Genomic DNA, 19,077 nt, shown 5'->3' on the forward strand with positions numbered 1-19,077 from the left:
TTCACCCAATCTATAGGCTGTTGGGAAATTACTATATAAACACAGCAATCGACAAATTTACCGAGCTGACTCCATTATAGTCATCTGGTCTGTGCAACGCAAAAAATTAAGAAAACAAAGGAAACCACTGAACTACACTTTGCTTGCCTGAGTTTTGTCAGCTGTACAGATGTCATACCTTAAGAAATCATATAAAAGAAAAAAATTAAAAAAAAAAAAAAAAGAAATCATAAATTCACAGATTCCTTCCGCTACCACAGCTCCTGACAACTGGTAGTGAACAAACACTCACAACATTTAAACTCAGGACATCTGAGCTAAGTCATACCAGCTTCAACCAGTATTGTGCCAGTGTCTTCCCTCTATACACTATTTCAGTCTCCAGGAAGAGTACTGTAAGGGGGCCAAACAATTCCGGCTTTAGGTAACTGAGAAAAGGAACACGGCAAATTTTTCCTGGTTTCCTTACCAGAAGAATTAGGTTAAGTTTGATGGTTGCTACAATTTGGGAAAATCTAAAAAAACCAAAACAGACAAAATATAAACTGGGTAGGCACTACGAACACTTATAACGTGTCACATGTATTTCAACCTATCACATGTGGATTCATTCAGCTATTCTAACAAGTTTCCAGCTCTTTTCCAGTTTAATTTTTAATATTCTTAGTTTTCTCAAAGGATGAAATTAGGAATTTCTTCCTGAACTAAGAATGGGATCATTCGACCTTTTAATTGCTAGAGACATCTGTCACTAAGTCTAGAAGGTAGGACACTAACACTTGAAAAAAAATGGCAATGCACTTTTGTTCTACACATGATTGTAAGAAAATATTCTTACCATACCAGAATATTAGGACCCATTATATAAAAACTAAAAAATGAGACATTATATTTTCATAACCATATTTTAATTTTTTGAATTTTAACAACTCAAATAAAATTCAGCTAGTTAACATAAATACAGAGTAAATGCACATAATTTACAGCCACATACAGGAATGCAAGAATAGCAAACCTCACACAAATGGTCAAAGAATATCAACTCTTTGAAGTTGATTATTTAGCTACAACTGACAGGTCATAATTTAAATGTTCACATATGCAGGGGTACACATTCAAAATGTTTATTAACACAAAAACGGAGTAAAAGAGGAATCTTCAGTTTCTAAAAGGAACAGCAGAAAAAGCAGACTACAGACTGAGAAATATAAGGGCACAATGGAGAAGAGATTTGTGTAAGCTGAAAGTTTGTACACTGTATTAAATACTTTTATTTAATTAAAATCCCCTTCCAATTTAAATCATTTAGAAACATCTGTATTCTTAGGAATGTTGAAGTCACGATCAATAAAGGCTGAACTATTACATCCACCAGCCCCAAAGGGGTCCTGATAGTACCAACAGTCTGGGCAGAAGAGCATGTAAACAACAAAAGACAGCAGACAATGCTGGAAGATTAAAGGACAAACTGATTCCTAGCACTTAATTCTTTCAAGGTCAAATCAATATTTTTAGTGATCTAAATCTAAAAAATGCTGACATATTTATACTCCAGTAAGAGAGTAAACACTCATTATTCTTAACAATCCAAACTCAGCTATTCCTAATGTAACAATGCTATTCCATAATGGGCATTTGGTTTTAGGAGACAGAGACATGGTTAAATAATGTAAATAATATTCTCTCTTGGTGTCAGTTTAAAAAAATCAATTACTTGCAGGTCCCATCTAGTAAGATTGGTTCTGCAAAGTAACACACATAAGGAAAATCAAGGCAAAAGCTTTGGTGACACAGTTTTTTCCCTGGATTTAAAAGCACTGTGTGGTACCCCACAATCACAGGTTGGTGATTCTCAGATGTGCACTTTGAAATCGAGTAAACTGTTTCTGTGAGCTAGAAGTACCAGAGTTCTTATCTGCTGCTCTATGAATATGCTCTTCAATATGTACCGCTTTGAACTGAAAGGATCAATTCAATTTTCTGAGAAGATTCTCAAATAAAAGTACAAACCAATTTGAAGAGTGCTGACTACCTCTATACAGTAATAAAGTTATTTGATAGATGAAAATTAAACAGTATAAAAAAAATTTCAATGCTTTAAGTGTGTTTTTCTTTTTAAATGTTTGCACCAATAAAAAAAAAAAAACCTCCCAAGAAGTGTTTCAGAGACAGACTTTATATACAATTTATATATATATATATATATATTTGTTAAATTATCTGTCATAAACTGCAGCAGATTTTACTTTTGGGGGGACAAAACAATTAAACATCATCGCTCCTTTCCAGTTGCACAAAGAAACAAAGTCTGAGACTCTAAGATCCTTTTCTTCCAGCACAGAAATATACTCACTTTTAGAAGCTGAATACAATGCACTAAAAGGTCAAAACAAATACAAATAGCAACAGAATATGAGTTCATCCTTGAAGGACACTTGTTATGAATTTGCTACAACTAAATAAGATGTTCCTTAGTTGCTGGTTTTCATATCATTCTTAACCATTTGTGGGTATTCAGATCACTAAGATTATAGAGTCTCTTGTACATTCGATACAACTAATGTTTACAGATCTTCACAAGGCAAATGGCACTGTATTAGGCAGTATAAGTGGCACCTGAAAATCAAAACACTATAGGTTGACACTTTCTCTACAGACTTAAGTTATAAACCCTATTACTGTTTTCTTTTTTTGGCATGTTTCTCACAATAAATGTCAAAGCTGAAATTTACCATAAAAGATATGAATAATCCCAAAGGTAATGAAACTGAATTTGCCTTTGGTCTCCAAATAGACTGGAATACTAATTCCAATCAAAGCACCTCAAAAACATCCAGTTACTGTTGATTACAAGGAAGTTAAGAAGGTGGAGGAATTTAACAGGGCACTGTGCTTCACTGGTGACAGCGAGAAAACTTGCGATGACATGCTATGTTTTTTATGTTAGGGGCACTGCAGTACACATAAGAATACTTAAACCATTTATATTAAAGATCCCCCAAACAATATACCTAAATCCCAGAAAAAGTGTTATGAATACTGTTTCTGCCTAATACGTTAACCAATGTTTTAAAAAAATAATCTAACATGGGAATTCTCTCCTACTCACACCACGCCCCCCCCCCCAACCTCCCAAAAGGCCACAAAGTGCATTCACAAAGAGTCATTCTTAAGATAAAGCCATTGCACACAATGTACAGTTCATGTATACTGAAATAAGTACCACACTGGAGTTTAATGGTATAAGCTTCATACACCAGTATAGCAACAATCATAAGCAAAGGTCTTTAATATTACAGACTTACAGCAAATATCTTCATAAGGGCCATACATATAATACACTTATAGTATTAAAAGGTGCAGTTGATCTCAATAGCAAAATGTAAAAGCTATCTCTTGTTAACACACTTAATCTGAATTAACTTGCATCTTTTTTTATGATTTACCATTCAAGAAATTAGGATGGAATAAATTTCTTATTCAAAGTAGTCTGTTCACTTATTAAACTATAAGTCAATTAGGATCACTATCCACTCAATCAGATAACAGAGGCCCTTCTTCTATAAATGTTTATGCTGCCCCAGATACTTATAATGTTGCCTTAAAAAGAAAAACACCTTTTAAGGGCAAAGATGAAAATTACCATTTTCTCTACTAAATAAATGTAATGTATGAAGATTTTCCAGAAATAATCCAAAGATTCAAATTCTTAATGTGAAACCAGAGAAAGATCCAGAAGCAGTACATTTTTTTCACTTTAAGAAAATGATACCTAGGTATGATGGGTGATAATTCAAGTTCGTAATTACTAAGTCACTGAAGAGACAGTGCATTCATTCATGTATCATTAGGTTAGACAAGATAAGAGGACATGCTCAAGTTGTCGAAATGGCCAAGAATCAACATTTTACTGGCTTATTTTGTCCCAAACTATTACCATTTGAGTTGATACACTGAACAATTTTAGTGTTCACACTGGGCTAAACATAACACACCTGTGAGCAGTAGAAACCAACACATTTTAAAACTAAAAGTGAGCACAATATTTAGACACTATTTCATTTGTCAAAGACAGTGACTACTAATACCAAACAATTAACTTTAAAATACAGTGCCAAATCCTCTCAAGGAAATGTAAATACTAGTATTGTTACTTTCCAATTTCACAGGAACTATATAGAAGCCGGAAGTTAGAAATTTATGACTGTTAATACCTTCTTTGGATAGTTCTAGTATATAGTTATGGATGGCTTTGTCTAGAAGACTGGAAAGTGCTCATGGAATAAACACTGTACTCTGGTTGCCATAAATCAACAAAATCCCAACGGTATCTTGTGGACATGATAGAGAAAATGGCAATTTTGAGGAAGGAGTGCTTCTAAAGGCTTTTTCTTGGAGGCAGCCATGTTTTTTTCTTCTTCACATTACTAAAAAGACTAAGTAATGTGGTTACAATTACTTTAATTCCTACAACCAAACTTCCACTTAGGCATAGTTCCATGTTCCCACACTATTTCCCTTCTGTCCACCATGCTGGCTTTGGTACTCCATGGTCCAATTTCTCTTTTGGTCTTCCCTCTCTACAGCACAGCAGTTTGGCGGTGCTATCCATTGAGCAGGTAGACCACCAACTCATAGGTGGCCATCATAATGGCTGTGTTTGGAATCTGTCTCACCAGATGAGTTGTCAGACCACGGTAAAGAGACCCATAGCCTTCTTCTTGAACAAGCAAAGATAATGTCTGAAAAAAGGATCTATATTTTGTTCCCTCTTCACGCAGTCTTGTTCTTACAACTTCTGTATAGGAAGAAAAGAAGTCATTTTATTTAAATGTCAATAATATCTTTATACCCTCCTAATATTGAGCATACTCCATTTATCAGACTGTAAGCGTGAGCTCAGAATAAGTGAGGAGTGATTTTTTTAAATGTAACTTACTGACACTAGTTATTTCAACAACACCAAACTCCTAAGTTAGCTAGCTAAAATCACGCATATTAATTATAAAATTTCACAGGTTCCTGAATTGTAGAAGGCAGAATAAACAAAAGTATCTGTTGCATACTCGATATAGAGAAAAGGGAGAAAAGATGTGATTAAAAAAAAAAGGTAGAAAAGGAAAGAGAATACAGGTGGTATCAAAGATGAATACAGGACTTTGCCTGATGGTACAGTGGATAGGAATCTGCCTGCCAATGCAGAGGACATGGGTTTGATCCCTGGTTAGGGAAGATTCCAAATGTCAAGGAATAACTAAGCCTGAGTGCTGCAACTACTAAGCTTGCGTGCGCCTAGAGCCTGTGCTCCACAACAAGAGACGACACCACAATCAAAAGCCCCTGAGCTCACCAAAACGATGAGTAGCTTCTGCTCGCCATAACCAAGAAAGCCGTCATGCAGCAACAAATATAAACAAATCTCAGGGGGAAAAAAAGCCTTATGCTACTCATACATATTTAATTCCATTATGATGAACTGTATTTTGTTATACTATAATTCAGTAAAATGATAAAATGTTCTAATAAATGGGTCACTGGCTGAAGTGGGAAAATATTTCAGAGTTAATGGATTACTTAAACACATTGAGGGTTTCCTTGGTGGCTCAGTGTGAAGAATTCTCCTGAGATGCGGGTTTGATCCCTGGGTCGGGAAGATCCCATAGGGAATCCACTCCAATATTCCTGCCTGGGAAAACCCATGGAAAGCAGTGCCTGGCAGGCTACAGTCTACTGGGTTGCAAAGAGTCAGACATGACTGAGCAACTGAGTGACAATATACACCGTCACGTCCTCTTACCATGTGGATATGCTATACTTGTGGCACATGTTTTTGAGGTGGCGGCAGCTAGCATCATTCCCACAAAATCTGACACTTCTTTTACAGACTCTTCTTCATTTTCCATTGTAGAAGCAATCTTATATTCCAGTAGTTTTTGCTTAATACTTTCATATATAACAAAATGGATAACAGTCTCTGATATGCCAGCATATGAAGCAGACATGCCCCTATAAAATCCTCTAAGTCCATCTGTCTGATACACTTTACGGACACACTCGAAAGCCCCCATTCGCTTTTCCCCACGGTTCCTGAAAGGCAAAAAGGGAAAAAATCTTATTAACATAAATAAAGTAGCACAGGTTTTTAAATAAAGTAAATACAATATATAGGAAGAGGCCATTCTATTGAATAACCCTCTTTAATTCATGAGGAAGTACAAATGGGAATTTAAAAACATTTAGAGTTCCTGCTCTTTTGTCTCAAATCTGTCATATCAGACAGATAACTTATAATGTAGTTTATTTTACTGAATGCAAAACACACTACATTGAACCTCCAGTTTCACTGAAGTCTGTATTACAGAATAAGCAACAAATCCACTGTGACTGCAGTTCAAGAGAAAAACAAAATAAAAAGCCCTCACATTGTATTAAATGCAGTTCTAAGTTGAAAAGATTTCTTCAGCATTTAATAACACATAAAAATAACGACTGAGACACCAATGACAACAGAATATTAGGAAGTACAATTAAGGTAATTTCAGTGCACCTGACGAATTGTCCCAATTTCTCCCCACAAGTGACTGGGTGAATTTAAGTCAAACTTTCTATGATCCTCTGAAGGTAACGGCTGTCTCTTTTACCTCAGTAAACAGTGAATGAGGACTTCTCCAGTTATCAAGTATTTTTTAAGCACTGTGCCCAAGACAACTTTCTTAGTGCTGCTTAAGGGAGCAGCACCTACTCTTGGATGTAAGTTTGAGTTCATAAAAACATTTATTACCTTCACTATGATTCCCCCAATAGAACTTTATCTGTAAGAAATGGGTTTAAATTCTACCCACAGGGAAAGAAATAAAAAAGGTAACTATTTATAAATTATATACAACCTGCTTATGATGTAACAAAATAAAAAAACAACTAAGACACCTACCTGATAACCTACAGATTCCTCCAACTTTAATAACTAGTAACTGTCTTGAATAACTATCCTCAACTAATGGTACAGAATAAATACCTTCTTTGTTGAATGATCCATGCAGCCAACTGTAATTAGTTTCGGCTGTCGGATTCTTTCTTACAAGGAAGCTAAGAGACCTCTAAGTCCTACAGGATAACATGCAAACACATCTGCTCTATTCTCACTCTCAGTGTTGTAAGGTAGCACACTTTCAAAACAACCTTTCACTACTACCCCAACCCCACTCCTAAGCCTAAAAAATTGTGCTAGCTTTACTATCATTTTTCACCTAAATCTACCCTCTAACATACTGAAGCATACATACCCCTTATAGTTTATAATAATACAATACAGACTGGCATCTCATACTTTTTAACCTTTGGGTTGTCTTATCTACCACTACCTTTCAGATCTCTGACTTAGAAATAAACTTTGAGTCTTGCCATAAGATTGTACTTAAGGTTTCACTAAAAATTATTCCAGATGAAACAAGGACTAGACATTTCAAGTCTCCAACTGACATACAATTCCACATGACAAAAGGTGGAAAACAGATCTTTAAGCAGGCATAATTGTTAACGATTTCTTAGATCAGTTTTATTTATAATCTACAAAATGTAACACCAGACTTCCCAAACCCTAAAATATAAGAAACAGTGAAACTCTTTTATACATAGCCTACTCCAGACTGAAGAGTTAAATTAGTTTCAAAACTATTAATGTGATTATTATTATTACAACACACCAGACAGGATCATCTTTCTAGTTAAAAAAGTGTTACCCTCTCCCTATCCTTCATTCTGAAGGCCAATGGGAGCTGAGGTGGCAGAACTCTAAACCACACCGCTTCTGGCCTTTCGGTTCCCAGAACTTGCCACAGGCACTAACCCTAAAGATATACGAGGTGTGCCCTGGCTAATGCCTCTGCTTAAAATGGGTTAAAAAACCATTCATTGACTGTTCCATTAAATTGGTCCCCACTGTTTCCAGAGATATCTCTAGAACCGACCAGTACCTGCTCATTACAGATGTATTGAATGAATGGATCTTGCTGCCATAAAGTGATTGGGGTAACAGATGAAGTTCATGAATACACGAGAGCTAAATTCCATGCCAGAACACTCTGCTGTACAAGGTTCTTGAGTTTGAGCAACGATCCTCAAAGACTCAGTCTAGACTCACTGATCATGTAGTTAGTTTATTTAGGTATTTAGAAGGGCTGATTATAATCACACATGGGGTGAATGAAAGTATCACTGCTTGAGCTAGGTCAACAGAGGTCCTTTTTCTCCTTCTTTTACTGAAAAACACAATGCATAATATACTTTCTTTCCTAGAAATTCTCATACATGTAAATTATTAACATCACTTTTGCATCTGATGGTACACCTAAGTTTCAAAACCAAATAAAACAAATTCAGCAGCAAATGAGGGCAAAAACATGGTTAGATACCTGGCACTGAAATCTCACTGACATAAATTTATAGAAAAAATTTAGCTGAAGCCAACTTTAATGAATTAACATACCTTGCATCAAGCTGTAATCGAGTCTTTATAAGCCAAATGGGGTTGGTCGCTGTGATTGCGGTAAAACCTAAACAAACATGTTTAAAATGAACTCTGGTAAAAATGAAGAACACACTATTAACCTCAAAGTTTTTTAAAACTTTATGTAAGTCTATATTTTAAAAAATGCATATAAATATTTACCTATAAACTGATGTATGCTTTACACTTTTGTTTTACAAATCCATTCACAACCATGAACATTTGTACTTTATTTTCAATTTAGTCTCAAATTCTGACTCATAACTAAAAAAATTTTTAAGAGAAAAATCTGATTATATATAATTCCTCTTCCAAAACATTCCGAATACCCTCTGGGCACCCTCTAGTCTCTAAATTTAGAAACCCATTTTTGCAGACACACAGAAATTTTGTGTATTCTAGGGCTTTTTAGCATGCAAACTCTACAACAGCTACTTGGGGTCCAACTAACACCACAAATCACTAAGTTCAAAATGGAGTCTACATAAAAGTCAGCATTTACCAATATTTGATTTTAAGTTGACTATATGACAGAAAGAATTATTGTCTGGCCTTATGAATACTTTATGTAATCATACACTTATTAATACTGTTAAAATAATGGTTTCACAGAGATATGGTTTCTGTTAAAGAATTAAAAAGGGCAGATCTATTTTTTCAACCGCTTAAAAACATACAAAAACTTAAAAGTACAAAAAGTTACAAATCAGAACTTCCCTTTCACTTTTAGACACTGAAGAGAGAAACTGAAGGTAGAAGTTAGCTTTATTATACTTTAAAACTAAAGTACTATGTATTAACTAGCAGTGTGGAAGGGTGGTCCCCTAAGGTGGCTCATTTCAGGTGGTAAATTAAGATCTCTTGTAGGTTTCTAGGCTAGTGTGTATCTTTTACTTGCTATCTTCCTAGAGCTACGGAAAAACAGCACATGAAATGCAATCTTGATGATGGAAGTTTAGGAAGATTGCTTCATCTATACAAAACAGGGTTTTCATAATATAATGCTTGTGAAATATTTATGATTAGCTGTTACACAAATTTCAGAATTACCTTTCATCAACCTACATTTATTCAATTGGCCTTTAAATTCAGTGAAAACTTACATTCAAAAATGTCTAAGGATCTTAACTGTTAATACTTTCTATCAAATACTAGCAGGTCAAGTACATTATTTTTAGAAAGGCCTTGAAATATAATCAGCACACTAATATTAGTAAAGTAAAATGCTGTGGTACTACATTGTTTACTAATTGGAATTTAGTCTCACAGGTTCTTTCCCCTTCTATAATGTCAGATCATTAGCTAACTCAAATTTTACTCCTTTAATCCATTATAATACTGCAGAAATAGCCAGATGTTTCACAAAGAGATGCTCAAATTGAATCTCTTATCAACTAAAATAAATGAAATAAACGTTTGGTTTAATTAACTCTTTTAATAAAATTTTAATGATTATATAGTCTCCATTTCTCTTAAGTGCTTTTAATGCTACATACATACATATAAAACTAGAAAGGGATCAACAATTTTGTAAGGATCAGCCAGTACCAAAACAATAAAAACTGAATGTGCTGAACAAGAGTGTCAGGAAGATGTTTTAAAAGGTTCTTTTCATGCATATATTCTTGATAAAAGGAAAGAGAAGAAAACTATGAAACGGATCACTTTAAGTATTTTATTTGGAATAGATTTGTGCATGGCCTGGCTTAACTGAATAAAGTTACGGACTTTATCAGAATAAAGTCTCTTGAATCTCATTTTTCTAAGTGAAAAAGTCAAACTAAAGATATTAAAATTACACTGTATATTTAAATTACATTCTAAAGCAAATGTGAACCTGACATCAGAATTCAGATCATACCCCTAATTTAATAATCCTTTATTTTTAAACCTAAATATCAGTATTAGCTAAATGTCTGTACAATAATATTAGGAGTTTGTCAACAAAAGGATGCTAAGCAGCACAAACCAACAAAATACTCTGCATTACTCAAAATAGTTTTTTTTTTTTCCAAAATAGTTTTTATTAGTTATTCTGTGGAAATTTTAAGAAAAAAAATTTGCTTTTTATTAACCTTTGAAAGCCTAAAACTGGGTAAGCTTATAGCAAACAAGCATCAAAGCTTTCTAAAAAAAATAAAGTTCTATGTCTAAAAATATAAACTGAGTACCTAAGTTTATGAACACTCTTCCAAGTCTCAAATTGCTCAATTAGAGGCTGAAAAAACCCCATATATGAAAACTTAAATTATTACATAATACATATTTGTAATTATTACTAGGGATAAAATTTTAATTACCCATAATTAAGTTTTAATTATGCTCTGTACATGTTAATAAACAATGATAGGAAGCAAACAACAGGTATTTCTCACTTAACTAAAATTCATTTCCAGATACAGACTGACCTATGGAACAGGACACACTAAAACTTAAGTGGAAGAATGACATCATCTCGTCCCTACAGAGCCGGAGCTTACTACAGCTGGGACTCGCTCTCCAGTAAAGAGCTAGCTCAATAAACACCCTGACTCACTGTCAGCAAACCATTAAGTTAAAGAAAAGAGTCGATATAGAATCCACAAGTTTTTAGCTATTGTTCCTTTACCAGCTCTGGTCCTATCACATTCTCTAAACTGAAAACATTCTAATAAATTACAGAGACAGTATTAGGCTAAATGAAATCTAGAAAACATAATCTATTAGTTAAAAAAATCAAACAAGCATGAAGAAACAAATTTATTACTAACTTTGAATTATATATGGTAAGATGATTTGAAGCTGACAAACAGCTTAAGTTAAACACCTTCCTACTTTTTTTAAGATAAACATACAGAAAGATACTGGGAATGGCTCCCCTGAAATTTAGACGTTTCCTATTACTTTTATTTTGGCACTTAAATTTTGTGACATTTTGATAATATCCTATATCATATTAATATTCTGAGTACCCTGTTAAATATTAAAACTGACTTATCTATTTGTAGGTTAAAAAGAATCAATATTGCTCCAGTCAATAAAAGCAAAATGGCAATATACTGGTCATACTATTAGTAATATGGTTAATATTTTATTAGAAAGTTTAAAAAACCTTTTAAATGTAATTTTTAAAGTTTTGTTTCATTTAAAATTCTATTTGATAATGTAAACCAATTAAAAACCAGAACAACAGAAATCCACATAATAAACTTGCTGAAAATGTCTATTTCATTAAGTGAGTGATACCTGTAGTACTGCATTTTCAGTACTTTTTATTAACTTCTGTAAGAACAAAGCCCACCTAACCTTTGAAGAGAAATATATTAAAAACAAAACAAAACAAACACAAAAAACTAATTAAAACTAAAATATGATCCCATATATCCTTATCCCGTATTTGAAAAGTAATGGTAGGTATTAAGATCAATGTTTTTGCAAGAAAGTAGAAAGCCAAGTATCAACAGACGAGAATGGAAAGCACTGTATTAGGCTTTTAAAATGCGTTATACTAAACAAAGAGAACTGCTATTTTCTAAAAGTTGTCAGATGGTATGATATCATTTATAGAAATCTTAAATACTATTAAGGAATTCTTTGGAGGTCAAGGCTATTATGGCCAAGCTAAAGACCCCAGGCTTTTGTTAACAATAACTGAAAAGTTACTCCAGTCTTCCTTCTAGAAGGAGTTATTATCAAGGAATCAGAATTAAAGTTTTATGAAATACTCAGATAACACACACACAAATTCAGGAAATAAAAATTCATTTCCCGCCTTCTATTCAACAGCTATTATAAATTCCCAGGGTGTGTTTCTTATAACTAGAGGCTGCAAGAGATGCTCAGATCAGTACTCACGAGGTTTAAGTTAGTCCATATTTCTACAGGAAGTGACCTGCGGATGGGGAGCATGAGATGACACGATCTCACTCTTTTCTCGGGAGAAATGTACAGTAAATGCCTAAAATAGACACAGGCTTTTCTGTATCATAACAACAAGCAGTGACCTCATCAGAAACATGTGTACAAAATGAATCCCATTGGAAGGATTTGAAAAATATTTACTGTGAGATCTAACTTTTGAAAATTTTAAGTTAAAAAAGAAAAAGGAATATCAGAATGGGCCATAATTTTTTTTTTTTTAAAGTACCGAGTACTGAAAATTCTGCCATCTGTAGCAGTTTCGAGAGTCTAAATACTTACCCAAAAGAAGATCAATTTTGCCTTAATGAAAAAATGCTAACCTTGTCAAAGCAGAAATCTAAGAAAATATTCAGAACAGACTGTCATATCCCATTTTCCTACCATTATTATTTACCATACTTAGAGCTGAAATCACAAAATTTTCTGTTCTTTAACAATCAGCTTATTTGGTAAATCTAAACAACAACAACAACAAAAAACCCAAAGGAGTTCCCTGGCAGTCCAGTGATTAGGATTTGGCACTTTCACTGCCATGGGCCCAGTTCTGATCCCTGGTCAGGGAATCAAGATTCTGTAAGCCACACAGCATGACCAAAAAATATTTAAATTAAATTAAAAAAAAATAAGTAAAAATTAAAAAATAGAAAATTCAAGGAACTTCATTTTATAACTATAATTTTTTAAAAAATGTAACATATAGGTGGCTACAATAGTACCTTTCACTTTCTGCACTATGATCAGTAATATTGCACATCCATTTTTATGAAATATTTTGAATTCAGTTTCTTGTGCTCTACGAAACAAAAAACAGGAAGAATGTTTACATGAAAACACACAAAACATCTACCCATCCATCTAGCTGAATAAACTGCCAGGGATAAATTACTTAAAAAAATAGTTTATAATGCAAAACAAAATTTCTATTTAATTAGTAAAAATTTAACCTTAAGCTTTAAGTCAAATAGAAAATGTACCTTGAACGCTATTAACACAAGCAAATAAAACCCACTAGTATCTAGGAAATGTTAAATGATTACATTATTGGTATTAAAAAAATTAAGCAATCACTGTGTAAATATATTATCCAACAAAAATCAGAATTCATTTCTGTTAAATCCATACTATACTGTTGTATATAAAAGTATATATAACCCAGATAAAAACTTTGGAAGATTGGGAGTTACTACAGAAGAAAAAAATTTAGTACTCTTCTTTCTGTATACACACCTTTGTGCAGGTGTATACAGAGGGATATGCAAACTCATTTAAACAAAAACACACAAAAACCCTCAAGAAAATAAATACCCTCAATGATTAAGATATATTTAGTCTGGCAAAGGTCATATGTGGGGTGAGGGGGAAAGGTAGTAAAACAAAGTCACTTTTACTTAACCTGATTAAGTACCCTCACAACTAGAAAAAAATTTTTTAATGCATGAAAATTTATAACTCAAGTTGAGAGTTTACAAATTCTTACATTATTTCCTTGAAATACTAAAACAAATGAAAATAAGACAGCCTTTAAATAAACTGTCCTTCAAATTAAATAGGTTTAGTATTCAATTTCATATGAATAGAATGCAAAAGGCAACTGAACCGAGAGGTTACTTGGAATAAAAATTATGTACACGGTTACTAAACCCTTAATGCATGTGCTATTTGATGTGGCAAAATCTTGCAGGCATTATCAACAGTGGTGTATTTTTGATACTAAAGTGACAAGGTTAGCATTTTTTTTTGAATAGTAAGAAAACAAATTTTCAAATGACTGCCTCTAAGCACTTTGCACCCCCAGTTCATATTTTGAAGACCTCTAAAAATGATCCTGAAGAAAAACCAGTCTAGATTATTACAAGAGTGAAGGGGGCCAAAGGCTACCTTAATAAGTCTGCATGGGACCATTCAGTCTCACCAACCATGTAGCTATGTATAAAAACTGCAAAGCTAAGTATTATTGCTTGTGAACAGTTGCAAAGAAGCTCTGAAGGTGTAATTCTCAGAAAAAAATCTAACTGCAAACAAATGGAAGAAGTATTTTCAAATTACACAAGTGTATAGTACAATAATACTCTCTGAACAATGTTAAGTCTTTCAATTTACCAAAATTTAAGAAATTCAAGTTGGGAAATAGTATCAACACATAGATAAAAACAGAACTACAAGTTAACATTTGTATACATTTGAGAAAAAAGTACAAAATGACAATTCCACTGAACATCTTTGCAATATGATACAAATATAGTAATAAATTTTGATGAGATAGTCTAACGAAAGATGTTCCAGTAGGAATTGGTTTTCTGAAACCCTAAATTTGCAATACTGAATATATTAACTATCCTCAACTTAAAATAATTGCTTACCTACTTTCTTGGCATCAAGTCTTTCAAAAAAGAAAGATTAACATTTCTTTACAATTTTCTGGGGTTAAAAAAACAAAAACATGAACACTGATAATCCAGAAATATATTCTTACAAGACCCTAACATAGTGGTTATAGTTTGAAATTAGCCACTAACTTTGGAGAGAAAAATTTGGAGAGAAAAATCATATATATTCATATCCAACATTTATCAAAATATATTAAAAAATCTAACTGTAACTAGATGATCGCTTGGTATTAAAGAACTGATTCTCAAAATATAACCTATGTAGAGCAACCCACTCATTCTAAGAATAAGGTAATGGAGAGTCACATAAACTACCTAACTTGCCTACGATCTCTTTTCTTTGTAAAGAGTATTTCACCACCTTGATCTTTGAAGCTTTACTTTCCAGTTTTAAAACTGTGTGGGCCAGTCAACAATAACTAAATATAAAAAGCCATAAAAATAATTCGTAAGGTATGTACTAGATTATATGGCTACTGACCTCTCAGAAATTAGTATTTCAAACTTAAACTTAATTCATTAATTATGTGGTTGAAATTGATCCAATTTATTTCTAAACAGAAAATAGTTAACTCATTATCAAGCACCTGACATTCAATTTCTCGATCAACAGTTGATAAAAGTAGTTATAATTTGCTTTATAAAGTCACAGCATAATTTAGAAATGTGAGGCATGATTAAATATGCAACAAATCTCAGAACTATAGAGAATTTTCTGATGAGAAATAAAGGTCATGGCTTTGTCTAACATGCATGGCAGCAAATGATTCCAGAACCACATTGGTCAAACCAATCTCCCAGCTTATCTTTAAGGCAGGCAGAGGTCCAGGACTAGCTGTTTTAATTCACAGTCATATATTCTCATGAATGACGATGAAGAGTTCCTGGAAACATTTCTAGAGCAAGCGTGCGTATCTGGTGCACAGCTGCATTTTCAGGGCTGTCTTAGTGTGATTCATGTGGAACGCTAAACACATGTTTCAATACATACATTATAATAACTGAGTTATCAGGAATACACCACTTGCAAAAATTTCAGCATTTGAGCACAGGACAAAATGAATACTTTACCAAGAACTGCCGGCACATTTCAGACAGAAGCCAAAACATGCAGCAAAAAAGGAAAAGGCACTAACAGAAATTGAGGAGAAAAGAGTAAATTACAGCTCTGTAATTTTAATTATGGTTGGATTCTTAAAACAGTTAAAAGGGATCACAAAATATTCAGTGGACTACACAAGACAATGTAAATATTATATTACCTGCATGTCTCACAAACTTCTAAATACATAAATGCCAACTGACAACAGACTTTACATATACTATTTAATCAAATTTATGGTATACTAAAACATGTAAAAATCATGCTTACAGATGTGAATCAATGAAAAGCACATTGCCTTAACTTTACAAGGTTAAATTCATCAAAATGCAATATTAAGTCTCTAGGTGTCAGAAAATTTTGTTTTTTAATATCATGTATTCATACCTGCCATTGCAGCTGAAATCATGTGTACCTGGGTAGAATCAGGATCAAATAAACCATTCAACTTTTCCTTGCAGTTTGAATAAGCAGCAAAGTATATGGCTCTAAAATAAAGATTTAAATTTTGTCAATGAGCATGTTGCTTAATTCATAAGATTTAAATGGCATATAAATTGTGTGATCTTTCTTATTTCAGAGTCCAGAAATCTAAAAACATAAACAAAATCTTAAGTTATTATATTTTCATGTAATATCTACATATTTTTAAATAAGACCATGAAGTATTTTTTGTATTGACTCGTTCAAGATAAACTTAAATGTAAAGCATTCTCAAACAGATGCTCATATCCCAATATTTTAACAGCAACTGACTGAAACAAAAAGTGTTTATATAAGACTTTGATGATCAGAAAACACACAAATAAGGCTGAAAGGCCTTTATAGCACTAAGGGTAAGTTATATACACTTAAGTAGACGTGACATGGGTATTTTATGTTCTTTTTGAAGAGAGGAAGATAGAACTGACAAATAAAGTGAATGTTCAACAATTCTGACACACTGTGCCATATATCAATCTACACTACACAGAGAGTAGTTTACAGCATCCCTAAACGGACAGAACAACTGCAAAAGAAATCAGTCACATCGGGTCTTATCAGGTATTCTAACATTTGTAAGCACTGCATTAAATTTGTAAATATTTTCCCTGCTAACTTATTAATTGTGACTTTATGCATTCAACTACCTCCTCACTGTTTACAGCTTTCCGGGCATTGAGTTACTTGCCGCTGTATCAAATATCTTGTTATTTTCCAACAATCCTGATTCTCTAAGAAGGGAAAGAGTAAACAATTAAAAATGGGGCCAATCTCACTGTTGTGTTTTTTTTAACGTGCTTAAGAAAAAATGGAAGTCAATAAAACTGAAAATTGAAATATTCCATTTCATGAAAAAAAAAGGATACACTGAATGATATCAAAGTAGGAAGAGGAATAAACACTGCATTACTAGATATGAATAAGAAAAAAAGCACCCTCATGAGAAAACGGGCAAGGAATATGCATATGTAATTCACAGAAGAAAGATACAAATGAAAAACAGTTACAAGGAGGAGGACATGAAAGCACCAAAATAAAACAAATGTATAACAGTGAAAATCATGGGTAGTCTATTTGGCAAGTATTAAAATACATGGAGAGTTGCCAACATTTGTAATATGTGGATAAAGAGCAACTAATTCCCTACTTGAGAATAAAAGGATGGCATGCCTTTTCAGAAGGCAATTGAGCAATATTCACGAACTTTAAATGTTCATATGCCCTTCAGTCCAGAAATTTTACTTTTAGGTAACTATCCTAAAGAAAAACACTTGCTTAAGTACTCACAGACAAAGGCACAGCTGTGTTTCCAAAACCATTGTTTTTAACAGCAAAAAGGTGGAAATAAATCTAAAGGTTTACAAATAAGGGAGTCAATCATACTATACATGTTTTAAAAAACTCAGCTATCTTCATGGAAAAAGCTTCAAGACAAATTTGGTGAAATAGTTCAATACGATTCAATTTATATAAATGATAATAAACATATATACTGTGCTTTTCATGGACACAATTAGCCAGAAAAAGATAGAGAAAGACTATAAACCAAACTTTTATCATAGCTATCTATCTATGGGGAGGGCAGAGAGTAACTGTGTGTAGAAAGGTACAGTGGGTGAGGGGGGATGTGTTTAAAGTGACGTGTCAAGCTTTATGCTACACGTTTTTTTAGACCTCACAATAAGGATGGATTTTGGATCAGGTTTTAAAAAGAAAGAGCCCACAAAAAGTTGAAATCCCATAAATAACGGGATCTGGTTCTGTTACACTGCTTGGATACAGAGACCTGGGTACACATTTTCTGAATGTGAACTTTGCTGTGTTTTATCATGGAAAAAGTCAATCTAAGATAAAAAGATATCAGAGAAAAATGACAACATATTAAGGCCTTTTTGTTTTTTTTGAACTTGGTGCAAAGACTGCTTCGTGACAGTCTCATATGTGACAATGACAACTGAGGTCCTTCACACCTCCACATGATACAATCTGCCCATTCTTTTGGATGGTTACTGATATCCATCTGTCACAGTGCTTCATCCTTATCATCTTGACTTCTCCTGAGCATCGCCTCTCATTAAACTTGAAACAAGAAAGACTGCCACAACTGAATTAATTAAAAGTGTTTTTTACCTGGAAGGGGCCACCCCCACCAAATTGGGGCCTAATCCTCTAAAGAGGGAACGAGGCCCTTCTTTTTCCAAGATCACCCTGAAAGAGAAAAATATTATTTAGAAAGGAACATCCTTCAAAGTGTGGTACTTTATTTATACAGAAAATACAAAAGTCTAAATCTCCTATGTTTTGTACTATGTTATAAATGCTCTTGTCAGTGCTCCTCACCTCACATATGAAAACCTGCTTTCCTTGACAGAGTATGTAATAGATTGATAACAGATTTACTAGTGAAACTCCATTCAGATTCTTTCCTGAAAGTTTCAGAGACATAATCATCAATATAGATTTCTACATTTTCATATGATCATGCTACTCTTTTCTTTAATCTCCTCCATTTTACTATCTTTACCAGCAACTTCAATTCCCCATTAGAAATGCGGCTGCTTCCTGTTATTGCAGATCCCTTCCTTGATACTGAACAACGCTCTCCCATTGCAGCAGTATCTCATCCAACCATTTTAGTGAAATGCTATGGCAAAAATCTACCACCCTTACATCCTTCAGGGTGCTAAAGTGGTTAGTCT

The 19,077-nt window shown here is 33.4% G+C and overlaps 1 protein-coding gene across 1 annotated transcript in view; it reads right to left on the reverse strand.

Annotated features, from left to right (window-relative positions):
• Positions 1-889: 889 nt before the first annotated feature.
• Positions 890-19,077, reverse strand: part of SLC25A36 (solute carrier family 25 member 36) — a 39,079-nt gene continuing 20,891 nt past the window's right edge. Inside the window, exons 3-7 of the mRNA XM_043474260.1 lie at positions 18,509-18,586; positions 16,283-16,383; positions 8,486-8,552; positions 5,798-6,087; positions 890-4,798 (exon numbers count right to left, since the gene is read on the reverse strand). Of these exons, the coding sequence (XP_043330195.1) occupies positions 4,605-4,798; positions 5,798-6,087; positions 8,486-8,552; positions 16,283-16,383; positions 18,509-18,586 (730 nt within the window). The 3' untranslated portion in view covers positions 890-4,604. The remainder of the gene's footprint in view (positions 4,799-5,797; positions 6,088-8,485; positions 8,553-16,282; positions 16,384-18,508; positions 18,587-19,077) is intronic.

This window comes from Cervus canadensis, chromosome 7 (genome assembly GCF_019320065.1).
Source record: "Cervus canadensis isolate Bull #8, Minnesota chromosome 7, ASM1932006v1, whole genome shotgun sequence".
NCBI lineage: Eukaryota > Metazoa > Chordata > Mammalia > Artiodactyla > Cervidae > Cervus > Cervus canadensis.